Source organism: Strix aluco, chromosome 1 (genome assembly GCF_031877795.1).
Source record: "Strix aluco isolate bStrAlu1 chromosome 1, bStrAlu1.hap1, whole genome shotgun sequence".
NCBI lineage: Eukaryota > Metazoa > Chordata > Aves > Strigiformes > Strigidae > Strix > Strix aluco.
Genome location: NC_133931.1, coordinates 28,788,485 through 28,808,173, shown reverse-complemented (window position 1 = coordinate 28,808,173; position 19,689 = coordinate 28,788,485). Strand labels below are relative to the sequence as shown.

The 19,689-nt window shown below is 33.9% G+C and overlaps 1 protein-coding gene across 1 annotated transcript in view; it reads right to left on the bottom strand.

Moving 5' to 3' along the window:
• Positions 1-19,689, bottom strand: part of MMP16 (matrix metallopeptidase 16) — a 187,389-nt gene that overhangs the window by 78,494 nt on the left and 89,206 nt on the right. The window contains exons 2-3 of the mRNA XM_074816326.1: positions 17,600-17,748; positions 9,747-9,869 (exon numbers count right to left, since the gene is read on the bottom strand). Of these exons, the coding sequence (XP_074672427.1) occupies positions 9,747-9,869; positions 17,600-17,748 (272 nt within the window). The remainder of the gene's footprint in view (positions 1-9,746; positions 9,870-17,599; positions 17,749-19,689) is intronic.

The window sequence follows — 19,689 nt, the reverse complement described above, 5'->3', positions numbered from 1 at the left end:
TAATTATTAAAAGCACTGTGCTTTTAATAAAACATGCTAGTCTGGCATTATATCCTTTAAGAAGAGTATTTTTAAACAAGCTGGTGTCAATCTGTGTAGCCCTTTATGCTAGAGCTTATTATATGTTAGCTAGGTTACTCTCAGCAGTCCAAAAATCTTATTTTTAGAAGATTAAAAATGTTTTAAAATGAAAAATTCTTAACAGTGGGATAACCAGATTAATCAACCTCTGACTGTTTACTTCCTGGACCACAATTAGAATCCATCACAGCTAAAGAACGGCATGTAATTTCTGATCAAAAGAAAAATGTTTCCAGTTAAATGAAATTTTAACTTCTTAGTGAGTCCATTAACAATAGCAGAGCTCCATACTGTGACCACCAACGAGTATTCACAAAGCCTTAAAAACAGTTCTTGTTGCATTTGTAACTGGACAGATAATTCCTTATCAGAAACAAAGCTTTTTTATTTCAATACAGGCTAAGATGTCCTTTTATGATCTGATTACTTCTATAAATCTTGCATGAAACTGTAGAATTCATCAAAGAAATCATTTTATAGAAGACAATTATGTGCTAATTCAGAAATATATATTTAAACAGAAATTTCAGTCTCCACTACTTCTTCAAATGACACATATAAGAGAAAGGCAAAAAAAACATCAGAATTACAGTTGAGCTCAGAGTCACAGTTACTAATAAATTATAAATTAAAAAACCCTTATTTGTTTTTTATCAGTGATTTCAAGAAAAGAATGGCACTAATTAATTTCAGAGCGATTCAACTTCCTCCATCATTTTTACTCAATTCTTATGGCCACCAAAAACTGTTAAGTTTGTGTCTGTTCTGGAACTGCTTCAATAAAATGCTCTTTGTTAATTTGACATGTGCTTGACTGAATGTCCAGCATAAATTCTGGAAATTACACAGTTCTAGAGTATATGTAAGATTTATGTAAGTTTACACAGCATGGAGTGTTAATGGATAACAAAAATTTTTTCATGAATAAACCTGGAGTGGTTGATTAGATTGGTGCATTAAATGTGCTTGATTATATTGTAAGCTTATATAAATGGAAAGAAATCCTTCAAGTATAATTTTATAGATTTGATGTCTACATGTATACTATTTTGTTCATAGGTTCATGTAGAAAACATAGTTACCTATTTTGACTTCCACTCAAAATATTCTTGTACTGAGTCCAATAATGCTAGTCTAACCAAAACATTATTTCTTTTTAGCTAGCATGTATCTTCCAAAGAGATATCAAGACAGATTAGAAGATAGTATGCTGTAGAGAATCCACTGCTCCCCTTGATCTTTTGTTCCAAAGATGATTTAACCAGTTATTACATACTTGTGCCTATTCTCTTATTTGTCTGGCTTGTAACATTGGTTCTTGTTCTGCCTTTCTTTTTCACATACATGAGCTTTAAGAACATTTTTTCCTCCTAAAAAAAGATATTTAGAAGACATTTCTGCACTGCAAAGTCATTACCTTTTTGTTGTCTCTTTGAAATTAAAAGTTTGAATTCTTTACATCTCTTATTATAAGACATTTTCTCCAGTTTATTAAACATTTTCTGTGATTTTTATTGAACTCACTCCAATTTTGCAATGTTCACTTAACACTGACTCTGTCAGAACTACAAAGTACAACTGTACTGATCTTCTTGTCAGAGAGAAACAGTCCTCTCATGTGTAGGCATATTCTTACCCTATAGGTTGTAAATGTCACATGATTCAAATTATTTTCATGATGCCCTAATTTTATGATCAGTGGTGTGTTGATTTTCAGGTGATTAAAAAAAATATTGGATGCACTGGATGAACTATTAGTCCCTGCAGAATCCCTCTCTGAAAATTCTCTCTGCTGTGAATTACTTTTTTGAGATGTTTTAGTTAGCAAGTTCATAAACTATTCATCCTCTGCCCCTTGAAAATGTACAGTATTTTACAACCAGAGTTTCATGTGGCACCAAATCAAAACACCTCACTAAGGCACACTTAAACACTGCCACTACTAAAAACTTGACAACAGTTAACCTGTTGCTATGCTAAGAATACTGCTTACAAAGCTGATGAATTTTCTCTTAGTCAGTCCTGCAGTGTGCTCTCTAAAGCACATAAATTTTCTCAAGCACAGCTCATTAAAGGATCAGAGCCTCTGTTATTTGCTATGTATAATGAATACAGCAAGTGAATCAACAGCTTTCATAGGAAATAGAATATGTCTAGCAAAACTGATATTTTGATGTAAGAAAAGTTCATTTGAAAGACAGTTTGGTTTTTTTATTGTTTTGTATTTAAGAGTCTTAATAATGGGTCAAAATCACACTTTGGGGTTATGTAAACAGAGCAAAAGGATGGTTTTATACTCTTACATATGATATGAGGAAATGGATAAAAGTGGGTTGTAACTTTGTATTTCTGGAAATTGATTTATTACTTGGTCTAAAAGGGTTTGACTCATGTTTTAAACCTTATCACTTTACATTTTCTTGCTTTTTCAGTGCACAGAATTAAGTTTTAGTCATTGATTACAAATGAAAAATTGAGCCATTGTGCTAGTTTCACACACATTAGCTAGGGGTGATTACCTATGATGGGAGACCTTTTCCAGGGGATTTAGCTATTGAATTACTTTTGAAATAGCATCCTACATCTCAGGATTCATTGTCAAGAAGAATAATTTTTCAAAGCATACATTCTGTATTAAAACAAGACAGATTTCTGACTTCCAAAACAACCTTCTGGAGAGGGTGAGATTATACTGAAAAATGTAGCTTCTAAAAGAAATTAAATAAATCAGTAGTTATTCCAATATAAGAGTATTTCCAGAAAATTATTGTCCCTTTTTAATGTGTTTAATACAAGCCATGTTCAGTCCTAAAAGGGCAAATTCCAATACTGTGTGTAACACAGATATGGAACTTGTCTAGCTGGGAACTTTGCTTAGAATAATTCACCAGTGTGGATGTATGAAAACCAAGTTATTTTACATTTCTTTCATGGTGTCAATCATATAACCTCCAAAGGGGAAGTACAGTAAGAAGATCAATCCATACAATGTATCAACTACCAGAGATTCTAGGACTCATCTCTTAAAAGTCTTCAGTTTAGACATATCATGGCAATAGCAAACAAATTCTTATATGAACCCTTTTCCTATTATGCTTGGCTCTACATCTTAAAGCCAGCAGTCACCTGAAACAGTGGTAACTGTCAGTGGTAACACAAAAAGAGGAACTGGATATCTTACACTCAACATGTCCAGATAATGGAGCTCAAATAAAAATAAGTGGAGGACATGCCAACTCAAAACCACTCCTATTGCAAGGTGGCAGTGTAGTAAGACAAAGGCCATCACAATAAGGAAAGAATATTTCCGAAGTATTACTTTCCTGGCCCCCAAGTCTAGTGATCATTTCACAGAAAAGGTGTTCAAAAGAAAGACCCAATGCTGACCTCGGCCAGATCAGCAGCGAAACCTTATAAAGAGGCTGAAGAACATACTCACAATTCCTTCCAAAGGGAAAATATTTTAGTGAGCAAAAGATGATCTATAAGATGAAACTTTTACTTCAATGTCATTTTTTGAAAAATAGTAAACTGAGTGATGCTTTGTATAAATTTTGAAAGCTCTTATTCTTAGACAACCACAGCCATGTATCAATTGAGTATTTTGTGGTTATTATTGCTGTTTGATGCAAATATGGTTGTCAACCTGGTAATTGCTTTAGGCATTATAGCTCTTAAATCCATGTCTTGCACAAGAAGAATAAGATTTCACCAGTGATATGCACTTTTCACACTGCTTTACTATTTCTACAGATGTCTGAAGAGTCTTGTTTTGGAGACTGTTTTTCTGAAAGTCTAAGTCCTATTGATTTTGGAAAAGCTTTTGGTTTACCCTCCCCTCCCCCTCCTTCCCCAAAATATCCTCAAATATTATCCATGTTTCAGTGACACATTTTTGGCTGCAACAGCTTCAGGAGCCTTGCAAGGTGTCAGGATATACCTCACTTGGCTATGCAAAATCAGTCATCTGAAATTTAAATTTAGTACATTAAGTAGCACATATTTGCCATTAAATTTCACTATTTCCTTTTTTAATTCCTGAGCTGTTATTAGAACAGCTTGTTATATTTTTCACAGAAATTGCTTAAATTCTGTATATAAAATCAACTCTTCTGACCCAAGTTAGACCCAAGAGGCAGTTCAGCAAAGGCTAGACAAAGCTCGAAATGCATAAAGCTTATTATTACTGCTTACCTTAGCAGTAATGGCCTCCATAAGAGTTGTAATAACTCAGTGATAGACTTCTTCATGGCCTGTAGACTTTGATACTTCTATTCTCCACTGCATATAATAAATAGTGTTTTTAAATTGGTTCTATGCTCATTTGTGCATTAAATCCAGAGTACAAGATTAACAATATCTTACTACCCTGCTGTGCTGATTAGACTGGATACTAATGAGTGCTTTTAGAATTATAATTTATGCAATGGTAATTATAATGATGCAAGATGATTTTTTTTTGAGAACATAGATATATCAATTAAATATAAATGGGGAAAATATTTCTACAGTGCCATTTCTCTCAAACATTCCAAGATTTTCTTGGTGCAAAGTCACAAATTGGAAACCCCATTCTCAAGAAAGAAAGGACACAGAAGATAAAAGAGCAAGAAATTCAACTGAGTAGGTAGAAAGATGCAGTCAGTAATCTGTTTGAAGTAAGCCAATTATAGATCTGTATTTGATATGAAACACTAAAGATTAAAATGAATTGAAACATAGCTTAAATTTGAATATCTTGTTGAAACTGCCTTCTCATTGTCGTTGCTATATATCAAACCTAAACTGAACTAAAGCTTTTCTTTTTTTTTTTTTTTTTTTTTTTTTTTAAATCCCACTGTTACTTATATTGAAATTAATAGATTACTTCTGGTCAAAGGTATATTTCATTTAACACCATCATTTCTCTAGAGATACTTTCTATCAAGTTGCTTCATTAATCTCTCACTGATGTGGGTTTTCTTAGCTTCAACTCCTTTCCAGTCTCACGTTGCTAACTCTTTGTAGCTATAACCTAAGAATGTTTCTCATGTAAAATGTGGTCTCAGTTCATATAGCTCCTGCTCCAGTTGATTAAACCAGCTGACCATTAAAGTCAGAACTATTGCTTTTGATTTTCTTGTTCTGTGATCACACTGAAAGTCAACCTACTGCTGCCATGTTGGAAATAATTTATAATTCTCTTGCTTCTTCAGTTTCAGCGACAATATTCTCCCCGTAATTCATTAAAAGGAGATGAAAAGTGACAAAAATGACAAAAATGAAATTTCCAAGATACAAAACCAAGATTAGATTAACAAAATACTTGACAGATAAATGTTTTTATAGGAAAGATATTCTATAATTCATAATTTACAACTAATTTAAAATTAATAAAATGCAACATAAGCATTTACAATTATAGAATATTTATATTCAAATATTCAATTATTTCAGGACTGCTGAAGTAGGTAAGTGCTAAAGAAATGAGAACTGATATTCTTCAATATTAAAATTTTACATGAAAAAGACTGACACCAAAACTACATATAGTGAAGAACATTTTTTTGTTAATTACACTGTGGGAGAGCATCACTAATTTGCTTTATTGATTGTTACGTAGTAATCCTCTCTCACAATTACAGTGCTCTAGACTTTTTTCATTGCATAAAGTTTAGAATCACCACAGTATTTTAATCCCCTTTTATTAGGTATATTTTACATGTCCTCCCCCCTTCTGTTCAGAGGTTAGAAATACTAAGGTATATAACTCTGCTAACATAGTTAAGAAAAGGGCAAGCATTATCTTTATTAAATTAGTCTTTGGGAAAGCACCAAGCTTTAACACAGGGATAAATATGCTTAAATCAACACTCAGAAACTGAAGTATTCCATTTTATTCAGATTCTTAAAAATTAAACTAGCATTAATGGCACTAGCAGATATCAGGTAGATAGATACTGGTAACTTTCCTGTGTATAATCAAGTTAACTAGAATTGCATTTTTTATATTATTTTTGATGGGAAGTTGGTAGGACATGCAATTATAATGACAAAAGAATGTTTAACAGAGCCTTAATTAGCATCTAACTGAGCATCCATGCTTACTACAAAAAGCTAATGTTTAGTGTCAGGAATCATAGCATAGTGTCAGGAATCATAGCAACCTGTCCCTTTAGTCTTTAGGAGAGAGAGAGTCCTTTTGAGAGAGATTCATAAGTGTCTTTGTAAACAGCCCCTTAAAAAAAAAAAAAATCCGTTAATAGGTTTCATAGATTTCTTCTCTGACTCTATATAATGTTCAGAGATGTTGTGTAACCTGATATAGTCTAAAACATTAAGGAAGAATCAAGACCATATTATTAAGATCTTTGTAGCTTTGTAGTTTGTTCTGTAATGGGGCTATAATTTTCATATACTTTAGATATTCTCCTTCACTAGTACACTCTTCTGGCTCATAAAAAGGGTCAAACAATCACTTTCTGTTTCTTTCTTTGTAAAAGACATGCCAGTATATAACATAAGTACTAATAATGTTTAGAATGTATACTGACATGAAATATACCAGACAGAAAAGATACAGTAAGTAATATTGTTGTGTAATTTAATTAGAAACAGAAATTCTAACAAACACCCCAATCACCAGTTCAAATAAGCAGAAAGCTGCATTCCCAGTGGGAGAGAAAGTGTAATTAATGCAGCACAATGCCCATTCCATGCTGATGTTCCCAATACTGTAAATCTGCATTTTGATACTGTCTGCATATACATTATTTTCTAAGAGTAATTATAACCTAAGTCCAAAATGTACTATGTAGCCAAAAAGGACATAATTAATGTAAATTATAATAGTAAGTCACTTCCTCTGAAGCTCCATCTTGAAATTTTGGGGAACTGTTTCAGCTTGAAAAATTATAAATTGAAAATATGGAGATGTAAAAATAATATTACAAGTTTCATGTGTATCTGTTTTGATCCTCTTACCCATGATTACAGGGACAATCTAAGAGGAAATATAGTCTGAACAACATTAATTACTTTAAATTTAACAGGTGCTAGGAGCAATTCTTGGGGAAAAAATAAGTGACAGACAGAAAATGCTAGAGTGAAAATATAAGTAGACATAGTTTAAAATGCATTTATATGTGATCTCAATTCTATTGTTCCATTAATAATGTCTTGATGTTTTGCCTGAAGTGATAATTATTTAATTTAAATAGAGCATCTGAAGATATATTCTAAGACCAAGTAGCCAGACAGATAGTAAGTGGTAAATATAGCTTTTGATCTCTTTCAAAGGGCTCCCTTCAGCACAGGAACTGCACCTGTTTGACAGTGATGCATGCAAAGAAGAATTCCACATCCACATGGTTTTCACAGAGTCCAACAAGAGTTTATACATTTACAGTATTATATTAAATATTTTCTTGAAATAAGCAACAAAGAAGCAAATTTGAAAAGCTTGTCTTACTCTATTCCAATCAAAATCCTTGGCAAAACAGACCCCCAAATATTTTAGAAAAACCCATTAACTGCTGTTAAGGTCCATGTTCTGCTCATCTGTTGGTCTCTTTTTAACATGATGGGTATGTCCACAAAATACTTTTTTTGCTATTACTCTTCCTGTTCAGAAAAGCTGGTGAGTGCAGTCCTGTGATAAGATAACTGTGATGGATGGTATCTTTTTTGTTATTTATTCTGTGGTTCTGTTCTGTTTAGGGGGAGGGCGGGGGGGAGGTTGAGGGGGTTGGTCTTGGGGGTGGTTTTTTTGTGGGATTTTGGTTTTGTTTTCCAGAAAAGTGGAAGAGGTAGCAGACACTGAAATGAGGGAGAAATCTCTCCCTCTTTGTAGGATTTACTAAGCTTGCTTAGCAGGCACACTTCATATTACAAGGTTCAACTGTCCAGGAAGACACAGAACGCAGCTGGAAACCTGAAGGTTATAAAGAGACTGAGAAGTGGCACTGAGAAGAATGGAGCAGACAAATGATGCTAGAGATAGGATCAAAAGTTTAGGGAACAAAGCAACTTAAAATGTAATTCAGTTAACTGGTATTAAGCCTGTAAGCAGGGAATTGCTGGGTGAGAAGTGTGTAAAGAATTTTATTTCTTTTTTTGTTCTTATTTGCTTTGAGTTATGTTTTAATTCAGAAAGATTAATATTGTATTATTTATTCTAATAAAATTTTGATTTTCTACTTTAAATATCTTTTGGTCTGTGATTCACTACCAAAAAAATAGGCTTATTCACTTCAAAGCTGTGGTTGACTGGAGGTCTTGTCAAAGTGAGAGAGTGAACATTTTACAAGAGAGAAGGCAGGAGGTAAAGAATTGCTATAAATTCTTAAAAGGGAGAAAGATTACTAGGTAGTTGCCACATAGTTTAATAGTGGGTACCCTCGTCTGTTGTTATGATTAATGCCTTGGGTGACAGTACAGAAGACATACAAGTGGTAGGATTTAGACTGTTGTAAAAAATCCTATAATGAAATAGAGAATCAGATTCTGTACAAATCAGAGCAATAGAAAACCACACACATCTGTAGGAGACCATGCGTGCCTTGTCATATGTGTGCACACACACTACATTTAAATTTTAAAATGCATATAAATGTAAAGTGCTGCAGATGGGCATTCTAACCAACTGCACTACATTTATGTTAACAATAAAGCACTCCAGTCAATGCAAGATACTAATATCAAGGCAGTCAGTCTCAGTCTATTGCTTGAAGTTATATCAGTGTGTAATGTCTTAAAATAGAATTCTCCAATTCAGACATAAGCCATAGTATTGACACAGAGTTACTAATAAAATTATCTCTTCACTTGTGCTATGAACAGTCTATATGACCATTAGATGTTATGAATTTAAATACTTATATGGGTTCATGAATAATGACATCAGTTAATGAATTTGAAAACTGTTTTATCCCTCAGAACTTACCCTTGTTACATATTACAGGAATCTTGATGAGGCTGTGTAAATTTTCAAACAGGCTGTATTGGAATCCTTGGATTGCTGACAAATTATGGATTTTGTGTTATATACATGACACTTTGGTTGACAGAGCTCTAGCAAGTACACAGTTTTAATCTAACTTTCGCTGCAAAGATCAGTTTTGACAGTAGGCAACATACATGCCAGACTGAAGAGTTATACAGATGTACGCCCCCACACATACCCCTATGACCATCATCATGTAGGCAGGAAATCTTTGGGTCAGTGACTCACCAAATTATAATCTAATTCATTTGCACTTAGAACAGACCTGTAGGCACCTACATTTTGCAGACATTAACTCCTTTCAATACCCTATTTTACATACTTAAATTTGAGATCTGTGTTTCATTACAGCATTCCTAGTTTCAGAGCAATGTTCCCTGAGAAGCTGCCAAGAGGGTTGAAAGGTAAGGTTAAGGACATATTGGGTGTTAAATCAATGCTGAAAGCTTCAGAGAATTTACTGGTTACTAAATGCATGCAATTTTAATCCAAGAAATTAATTTGGTTATTGTGTAGAACATACATACTTATCCAAGAGGTATCCAAATCAGCATTTTTGTATCACATATTAATAATAGACTTCTAAAAATATTGAAAACTATTTCAGAAGTTTATATTTACTTTAAATTAAAAGTCAGCACTACTAGTGACATTTATATATCTATATGAATATCTTTGGTACCTGTAAGTGATATGTTTGTGTTGCCATTTCTGTCCTGTTAATGCGTAGCGTTTCCGACGAATGTTAAATTTGGAGCTGCCTCTTGTTTGGTCAGGCACACCACATCGAGGCTTCTTCATCCAGCTGCAAGAAACAGCACCACACAGTTAAAGCAACATGAAAGAAAAGTCATAACCATTGCACCCAACTAATAAAAATATCATACTTTTTTGATGTTACAGTACTATCAATTTTGTGTCTACATGTAACAATGACTAACAAAAGGAAGAATTATCAGATGTATAGTTTGTGGAACTTCATTGCAACCCATGACATTCAGAAACCAACTTCTTTGCTGTTATTTTTCCTAGGGTTTTTTTTGCTACAACCTCTGAACAAAGACTTCACAACTGGACAAGTCTTTCACAGTCAATAATTTATTTTGACTCATTCAAGGTAATGGTGATGTGTATTACTAGCTTGCTTGGTGAAGGTGAAGTTAAGATTTAGTCAAATCATTAGTTCCTAATTATTTTTTGTATTCTGTGATTCTCCTCTTTTGTCTCATTGTCATGATATTTAAACAAGCCTTGAGTTCTTTTAATCAAAGAGCCCAGCGAACTGCCAGATTTTTTTTTAATTCAAGATACTGAAACTGCTAACTTTATGATACTATTAAGTTCTTTTACCTGACTCTCTTTCCACACAGTGAAGAGTATCTCCTTTTAACTGTAAACTCCTAGTGGAGATATTTAACTCAAGAATTCTGCTTAAGAATATTTAATGGTCTGCAAAAAATCAGGCTGAAAAGGTCTAAATCACAGACAACAAAAATGACCATTGCAGCAGCACCACACTTTCCATAGAAGTGCTCAATTTTTAGTGGCCTACAATATTTCCATGTTTTCAAATATTTCAAAAACTTCAAATCTGACATCATTCCAAATATGCCAAAATTAAGATAATATCTAATTCAAAAGCATGAATTCAACAGCAGTATCATTGAACTATTTCTCACTTGTAGTATAAGAGATTATTTAGTTTGAGTAAAAGTGAACAAAAAGCTGAAATTATTTCACATGAGCTGCATAGCTGCAGAATAATTTATCAACAGGAAGATTAAAGACATTCACTGAATAAGTAAAAGACGAATCTCCTCTGTTATTTTTCCAGTTCATTTGACTTTATTTCTATCATGCCAAAAAATTACTGATGTAAAAGCTATAGTTTTCCAATGGTATTTACCACAAGAGTAGTCATACCCTGTATTCAGTCTTGCATGAATAAATTTCTGACCATTAAACTGGCATTTAAGCATTGTTTCATAAATAAATATACACACAGAAGTTGTAGGTATGTATGACTGGATGACAGAAAAGTCATTTGAAATGTCATCTGAGAATGTAGACTCCTTTTAATACATGCACTGGTATCAGAAACTCAAGAAAACAACCAGCCAACCATCTTTCATCTTTTCCGGTAGATATTCTTAGTGCAATATATACAAAATGAAGAAAACCATCTTGTTTTGCCCAAAAGAAAACATGGAATATTTGCAGTACAAAGGAGTAGAGAATGTGTGTGTGTGTTGTGTGTATAAAAACTATACAATCTAAAGAAATCATTGATTTTTCAGTTCTGTACTCAAGGAATGAGATTTGCATTGTAAGTTTTACACCTACTAATACAAGAAAAAACATATTGCATACTGAATGCATTTTTAGAAATGGGCTAATCCAGTCGAAATCAGGCACACACATTTTCATATATTCACGTGTAGAGGTTTAAAAGCACAGCCAGACTTACAATACTTCATATATGCTGTAGCTATGGACATATAGTAAACTATAGGAGTTAAGTCACCAGCCTGTAGGAAAATACAAAATTTTGGTGATAATACCAAGATGGCACTGCACCCCACTTGCACTGATAAAGACTATAGAAGTGCCTGCAAAAACTCTGATGGGTGACACATCCATCAAGTAGTACAAGCTGGGAAGCCAAAACTTACAAATTGGACTGTCTGAACTGAAGACACTGAGTTCATAGCTACCTGTTTCAAGTAAGAAACACAGAATGATTTGCTCTAATTTCCAGTCAGAATAATTACAAAGTATGCGTAAAACATAAACCACTTTACTATTATTTGTATTTGCAAGTAAGACAATCTTCTTTCCCTAGTGTCTGCAAAGACAATACTCCAAAATCTATAAAACTTTACCCACCAGTATTTGCTGAAACACCCTGCAACTTTACTTCAGTTTCCTGTTTTTTTAAAAGAAGTGTCAGTTCAACAAAGTAGACGTTAGCGACTTCTGAGATGAAATATTATTGAAAAGTTTAATTTGTTCTAATAAGAAAAGAAAATGAAGGAAAGAAGCAGATCTGAGTTACAGACCAAAGGGCAGTTCTATTCTTGGTAAAATGATATCATATTTACACTTCAGCAAATGAGATTAAAATTGGCTCAGCTCTCAGAAAACTTTTAGACACGTTGTCAGTAATACTTTTTCGCAGTGCATGTTAGATCAGCATGCAGTTACCATGCATTTTAATGACAGGGTATATTTAAATTATGCTGTTGAAACTGCACACACACATTGCAGAAAAAGACATATATGTAACAAAAGATCAGTGTTCTCACCTTAAGGTGATATCACTACATCAAAAGAAAGAAGCAAGGAATAAAGCAAAAACAAATAACTATTATATTTTGTTAGAAATACTGTACAAAAATGTCAAGGTCTTGCATAAAATACATAATATATCACTTATAGTTGTGTTGTTTCAAGGGCAATAACTAAATCAATTGAATTAGTCCTCCCCCCCAAAAAAAGTTTAAATTTAGCTTAACTGATGGACACCTATTTTAATAACAGAGTTTGCTCACTGGCAAACCAAGGGCAGATAAGTGTAAATATTCCAAGTTGTGAATTTAAAAATTAATCTTCAAAGCTGTTATTGAAATAATCTCTCAAGTTATGTCAAAGGTTCAATACTCTTACAGAAAATAATGTTTGCATAAAATGTTTTACACTTAAGCTTTAATACAAAAAGTCAAGAACACTAGGTAACATGGATTCAAAATTCAACATTGTATTATCTTACTAGAACTACTGACAATCCATTTTTAGCAAAAAAAACATAGCCCAAAATAACATGTTATGATATTCAAGCAGTCACAATTTGTTCTTGCACTGATTTTGAAATGGCATGTACCTATCAAGAACATTATGCTTGTATTCTTATTGGTTTGGCTGGGCAGGGAATGTTCCATGTTGTCCGGCTGTCTGGCTCACTAATGTTCTTACCTGAGGACTGGGACGGTGGTTCACAAAATTATCCTCATGTAAAATTTAAGGAAAGATGCAATTTGCAGCTGAAGAGTTGGACTATCACCAAATCTATCACCTAGATCTTAGCTGAGCTAAGTTTAGAGTCAGAATTTTAAAAAAATTATTACACGGTTAGTATTGGAGTTCAGACTTTCTAGCACAGAAATGAGGCAAAACGGCAACAACTTCTGGCATGTAAATTTTCCTTTTTTGTTTTTTATTATGTTAAAAATAGTATTTTAAACAGTAATTGTTCTCACACTGACTTGAAGAAAGACTTCTCAGAAGTAACTATTAATGCTCATGACATTTGGGGATACTTGGTGTGTAATATGTTCTTCCATCTGGGGGGGAGTTGACAAATAAAACATTAATTTCTATTTTCTTCCAAATATACCTGCTTTTAATATAATGCAATCAATTATGATTGGAGTTTAATTTTTTTGAAATAATTGTTTTTCATTTAAAAAAGGTGAATACTGGTAATATTCTAATACTTTGCCTCTCTTTAATCTGTTTGGTTCTGAACTTGTAGAAATGTTTTATGCAGCAGGCCCTCAAAATTAATAACATTTTATCAGTACTCAATAAAGAGGCTTAATTGTGACTAATGTACTCTATCTGTAGACTATGTCACATCAAATTCCTCTTTTAGCTCCATTAGTTTGAATCTTGAGGAGCTACATATGTCAAGAGAATTAAAACAGTTTGGACTAACAGAAAATCTGAAAAGATTAAAACAAAAATATGCAGCAAAACTGTAATGCTCTTCCAGCAGAGAGAGAGCTGAAACTGAACTTCTCATAACTCAAGCCAGTTGCCTAAACTTATTTTGTTCTTTGGGGGTTAAGAGGAAGAATCTCTGCTTTCTCAGTTTCTTAAGCCTTCAGAAAAAACTACTGGTCTAATGTGGAATCAAAACATTAAAAAAACTACCTTTGGTTAAATGCCCCCCCCCCCCTCATTTATCCCTAATCAAAACTGCTGCTTAGGCTGTATAATGTTTTTCTTGGTGGTGATTGGGTTTGGGTTTTTTTTTGGCAGAGTTATAGCAAAAAAGAAAAATTAAAGGGAGAGTCCAACTTGACAGTGCAACTTGACTGAGTGGCTGGAAAAACTATAGACATTTACTTAAGAAAACTACAGAATGGTACCCTTAAACTTCTTGTGAGGATAGATATGTTTTGTAAACATCTTTACTCTTCCCTACTGTACTCCACTATTACAGAACTTCACTGATACTCCTCTAATAGGGAGCTGTCAACGATTGATATAAGATACTGTATTTCACCCATGTTACTGATGACGATTTGTCTGCAAGGCTTCTCACTGAATGTTTCCTGATGGTACAAGACCTTATGTATAGCTTTTGTACAAAAATATTTACTAATAAAATAGACCACTGAGTCAATTTCAACAGCTCAAAAATTTACTATTCACTCTTACTCTATTACTGATAATTAATATATAAACAGTAGAGATCACATATAAATCTGATTACATCTTAATTATAAATTTTGAAGTAAACTTGGTTAGAAGTTCATCTGAGCATTAAAATAAGTACATTTGCCATTTATTTGTAAAGGATGACATTAAAATAAAACAAATGTGTTGTTAATATTGTATAGATTTAGTCAGCATCCTATACACATCCGTTCTATCTGTATACAAAGAAGTTTGTAATGTACCCCTTTAAACTGCAAAACATGTTTTGGAAATAAACTTGTATAGCAGTTTTAAGAAAAGACAACAACTGGTCTTTTTCTACTTAGTAGGTTTGGTTTAGGGTTGTGAAAGACCAGGATGCCAACAGTTGGTCCATTTTCAGAAGTCTCCATTTTAATGAATCATTGACTGTGTTTGGTAATATATCAATGAATCACAGAAAATACTGTGGCACCCCATGCAAATGTCACTGGGTATTTTCATTGGGTTTGCTACTGTCATGATACTTGTATTCAGAATGTCCCTCATATTTTTACACCATTAGTATGATGTCTCTTTCTGCCATTCACTCTTCCTTATCCCCAGCAATAAGCATGGATCATGCATTTCAAGACACTTGGGAAACAAATTTAAAAATACAGCAAAAACAAGTGAGTAATAAATGAGTAGTAGGGGGAAGATGAACATTGTACATATTTATGCATAACGAAATACTCATTGAGGGATTATCTTTTTTTTCAGAGCAACAAAATCCCCCCAGGAGACTTTTGATCATGATGCTGCAGGACTTAATTTCTCTGTTAATATCCCCAAAGTTGGTTCCTATCAAGTTACTGCTATAACTTCTTTCAATTGTTTGTCCTTCTGAAGACAAAGAGGCACATCATAATCTCTCCTCAAGACTGCTAGAGAAGCAGGTAAATCCTCATGCACAAGATGAGAACATATTACTTTTATGAGATTCCTGCTGTACTCTTTGTTTTGTAATCCCAGCACTGTTTGTGATTTTAACATATTAATCACAGAGAAACAAATGGTAAACTGTCACGTATTTCTGACCAAATGAGTATATATACTTCTGTGCAGATGAAAGTGAAAATTATTTCATACATTTACAATTGAACAAAAAATTTTAAAAAAATATTTATCCTTTTTTATATAGTCATCTCTCCCAAGAATATTCAGTGGTGTTAATTGATGGTAACTTAAGGCCACAAGGCCACAGTTTAGTTTAATGAGTTTATTTTTTTTTTCAACACCAGTGCAGGTATGACAAGTCTTTAAGAATCAGTTTTGTTCCCAACTTGACTCAAGTTAATGCAACTCCAAATGTGTAAGTAAATGCAGAATTCAACCAGCATGAGTTTTATGTACCTAAGAATTGCCATGCTTTAATATATCTGTGTGGAAGAAACTCATGCATCAAAAGGTTTGGAAGGCTGAATATCTACCAGATTGTAAAATTAATGTTTTGGACTGCTGCATAGATTGATTCCTTTGTCTCTTACATAGCAAAAGAAGTGAAGACGACCTTGCTGACATGCTGGCCAACATGCCCAGTTTAGCAAACATGAACCACTTCCCTTTGCAATTAAAGTTTTGGTTTGGTTTGGTTCTTTTCAACTCGCTAGCTGATACTCTAAACTAAGAGATGTCCCCTGCTTTTCCTTAAGTTATCAATTAACTTCTCTGTACTGCTGTGAACATATGATTTTTCTTTTAGTGAAATATATTGCCTCTTACAAAGCTGCCACTAATGTGTCTTTAAAAGGCTACTAGTGACTGGCATAGCAGCACCTTCTCCTCAAGGATCAGTCACTGAAGCTGTATAAAGAGCCTAAGTCTCTCCACCCTGCAGATAGGATCATAAACATACTTTTGAGCATGGCTCGCTCACTAGGCATTTACTGCTATTGCACTGCATGTTCTAAGGTCCTTTAACTTCCTAAACTAAGGGATGTGTGATCAACCCACCTCCCCTTAGGGCAGCCCCAAAATCTGCTTTGCTTTATTGCTTTTCAATGCAATAATGCATGTGCCAGTGGAATAAAATGATTTTTCCAATCCTGCCAGCATTTTGGGTAGCCTCTTGCCTAAACTCTAAATGATAGAAAAATCATTCATGTCAGTTACTTTACAAAAAAAGAATAATGAAAGATGACACATCAGGCTGGGGTGGGTAAATGGGAAATAAAGGAGTATTTTTCTTCCCCCCCTAAAAAGAATTTTAGAGAAGTAGCAGAAACATATTTCAATAAACTAAATGTTGGCTATGTAGTGACAGTACTATTTTGTTATTGTTTGCGTTTCAAGAAAAGTAAATTTTTCTAAAAACACAAGATAATCTTTATTGTGTTTTAACTGGAATGAGTCCAACAAGCACTTCAAATCTTAATCCCAGATACATTTTCTTATTTGTGTTCTAATACTCTTTTTTTTTTTTTCCTGCTACATTTTAAAATTTTGTCATAGTATAGAGTTGTTTGTAAGTGTCTTTTAATAGCTGTTTCAGAAAGTTTCTCTGCGTTCAGTCTGTCAGTAAAATCAGACACTGCTGGCCTTACACAACTCCAGAACTACGAAGGGCATGCAAAACTAATCCAATTTTACTGCATGTTAAAATGACCACACCTGGTCTTTTGCTACTGGAAACCATTAAATGAATAGGCCCAAGGAGTGTGCTAAATTTTTTTTCAATGAGGATAAGAAAATTCACACTAAAGATTTTCCAGCAAGAAAAGACTCTTTCCACTGTGAACATTTCATGAATTCTTGCCAATTTTGAATAGGTTTCTCCACTACCACATTGATAACCTTTTGGCCCTTTCTTTAGTTAACCCTGAAACATTTTCTTTACAATCACTTGCCCAAAGGCAGACAGCAGTTAGGCAGGTGACCACCTGCTACCATGAAATACAGAAGATAAAAAAAGAAAGGCAAGGAGAGAGAGAAACATTTTATCTCCCCACCTGAAGCTGGAACACTATTTGGATATCCCAGTTACCCTGCTTCATATGTTATAAAGTTTTTCCAGCTCTATTTTACCCTGCTTGAAACAGAAAAGTCAAGAGCAGTTCAGTACTGGTTACTTACTCAATTGTGTTCCTGTCCACTTTTCCTGTCATATTAATGCCATAGAACTGCTGCATGGCAGCTACAGCTGATTGCATGGTTTCTGCAGAGCGCAACACCGACATTCGGGGGTCAGTTGGTGGAAGGTAGCCATACTTTTGTAACCATACCTGCAATGACAAGTGCAATGGCTATTAAATAGAAATTAGAGGTAAATAAAATGTTCCTTAGTAATTAGTTTTGTACCATATATAATGAAACTTCTAATTCAACAAGCATAAATCCTGTTAGTTTGGGTTTGGTTTTGGTTTGTTTTTTGTTATTTGTTTTTTTCAGAGAATAAATTCTTTGGGGCTTATATTTCATCTCCTTTATTAAAGATTCTGCTATTTTAAGACTTACAGTGTTTTCTACCCAGGAGCCAGCTCTCTTTATTATCTGTAACTGCCTGCATCAATTATTTATTTAATGTATTTATTTGAAGTTGCAATTTAAGCACCTAACCCTGGCTCTAGACACTTCAAGAAATTTTTAAATCAGAAAAAATACAAAATCTATAATATATGCCACATATAATTGACTATCCACATGGTACATAATAATATTCATCAACTACCATAATAAACCCTCAATAGCTCTCACACAGTTATACTATACTGTTATCATCTCTCAAAGAATATGAAAGAAAGGGTGGGGAGACATTCAGCTTTCTGAGAAGAATATCCAAATCACATATTTATAGGCAAAGCAGGCAGCCAGGAGATAGTGAAGTAGCAGTCTGTCTCCACTTTCAGGAAACTCCCTGATAAGAGGCTCTTCCTTTTTAAATCAAGATGGATTTAATGCCAATTGTTTATGCTCTCCTCTTAATTGTGTAGAAGTGAGAGGGAGAAGGCATGGGCCAAATAACTGAGAGCTTTATGGATTAAAGCCAATATCTTAAGAACACCTGGAAAACCCTATGAAACATGCTGCAGTTACCTTAATGGTTCTAAGCATTCTCAAAATCTAGCCTATACAAAGCACAGTGTAAGACCTTTGAAGCAATGAGACCACTGATACATCTTTAAAAATGTCTTAGCTTCTCATTTAAGGACCAGAACTACTCACTAGAATGAAAGGTACATATCTTGCCAATCTACAAGACACAGTTAAATTGTATTGCTGCAGCCTCACTCTCTGAGTAACAAAATACTTGTAACCCCATAAATCTGATCTTCTGTTCTATTAAAAAAAAAAATAATTAAAAAGTTAGTTCAACCACATCTTTCAATCGTATCACATCCCGGCTCACAGATTCTGAATCATTACATTAATGAATGTTATCCACCCACTCTCCCTTTACAGTGTGTTGTAGGTTCTGTCTGCCTCATACAACACTTCTGGGTTTTTTATCTGTTTATACACACTGTTTATACACAGTCTAACACCAAACTGGTGTCTGCAGTTTTCAGCCCTAAGTTCAGCTTTCAGAGTCCACCCAATTCAGCTCTGTAGCAGATTAACCATGTTGGTGGTGCACTCCTCTTTTATAGACCCAGTGAAGAACCTCAAGATGGATGAATTCACTGCTGTGGTTCACTTTACTAACACTGAACATGTATTATAGGTGAACATTGACTCAATGTAAATAAAAGATCAAACTGGCAATAAAGATACTGGAAATCTTCAGTTTATGAGTTCAGATATTACTAATCTAAACAAGGTTTACCTTCCCATAGTGCAGTTCAGACATGATCTCAACAATGTTTGTGAGCTCTACACAACAGGAAGATACAGTACACACAGGATTAAGACCGAGCCTAACCTCTTTCACCTTCATACTCTCTATATAGAGGAGCCATTCAGAATAAGAACAAAATTGTGTTTGATAGGAAGATGCTCTTATTTCCAGTATAAATGAATTGCTACAATCAGTACCTGCATCCAACTTTACATACTCCTGATTTCTTGCACTCTTCAGCTTCAAGGGTAAACTTGTGAACACTAAGTTTGTGCTAGATTTGGATCATCACATAAATAATTTAGTTAATGTGTCACTTTGCACAGGAAATCTGTTTTTCTTTCCATTATTGGAAGACAGCTCTGAAAGGCCAGCTAGAGCTGGAAGG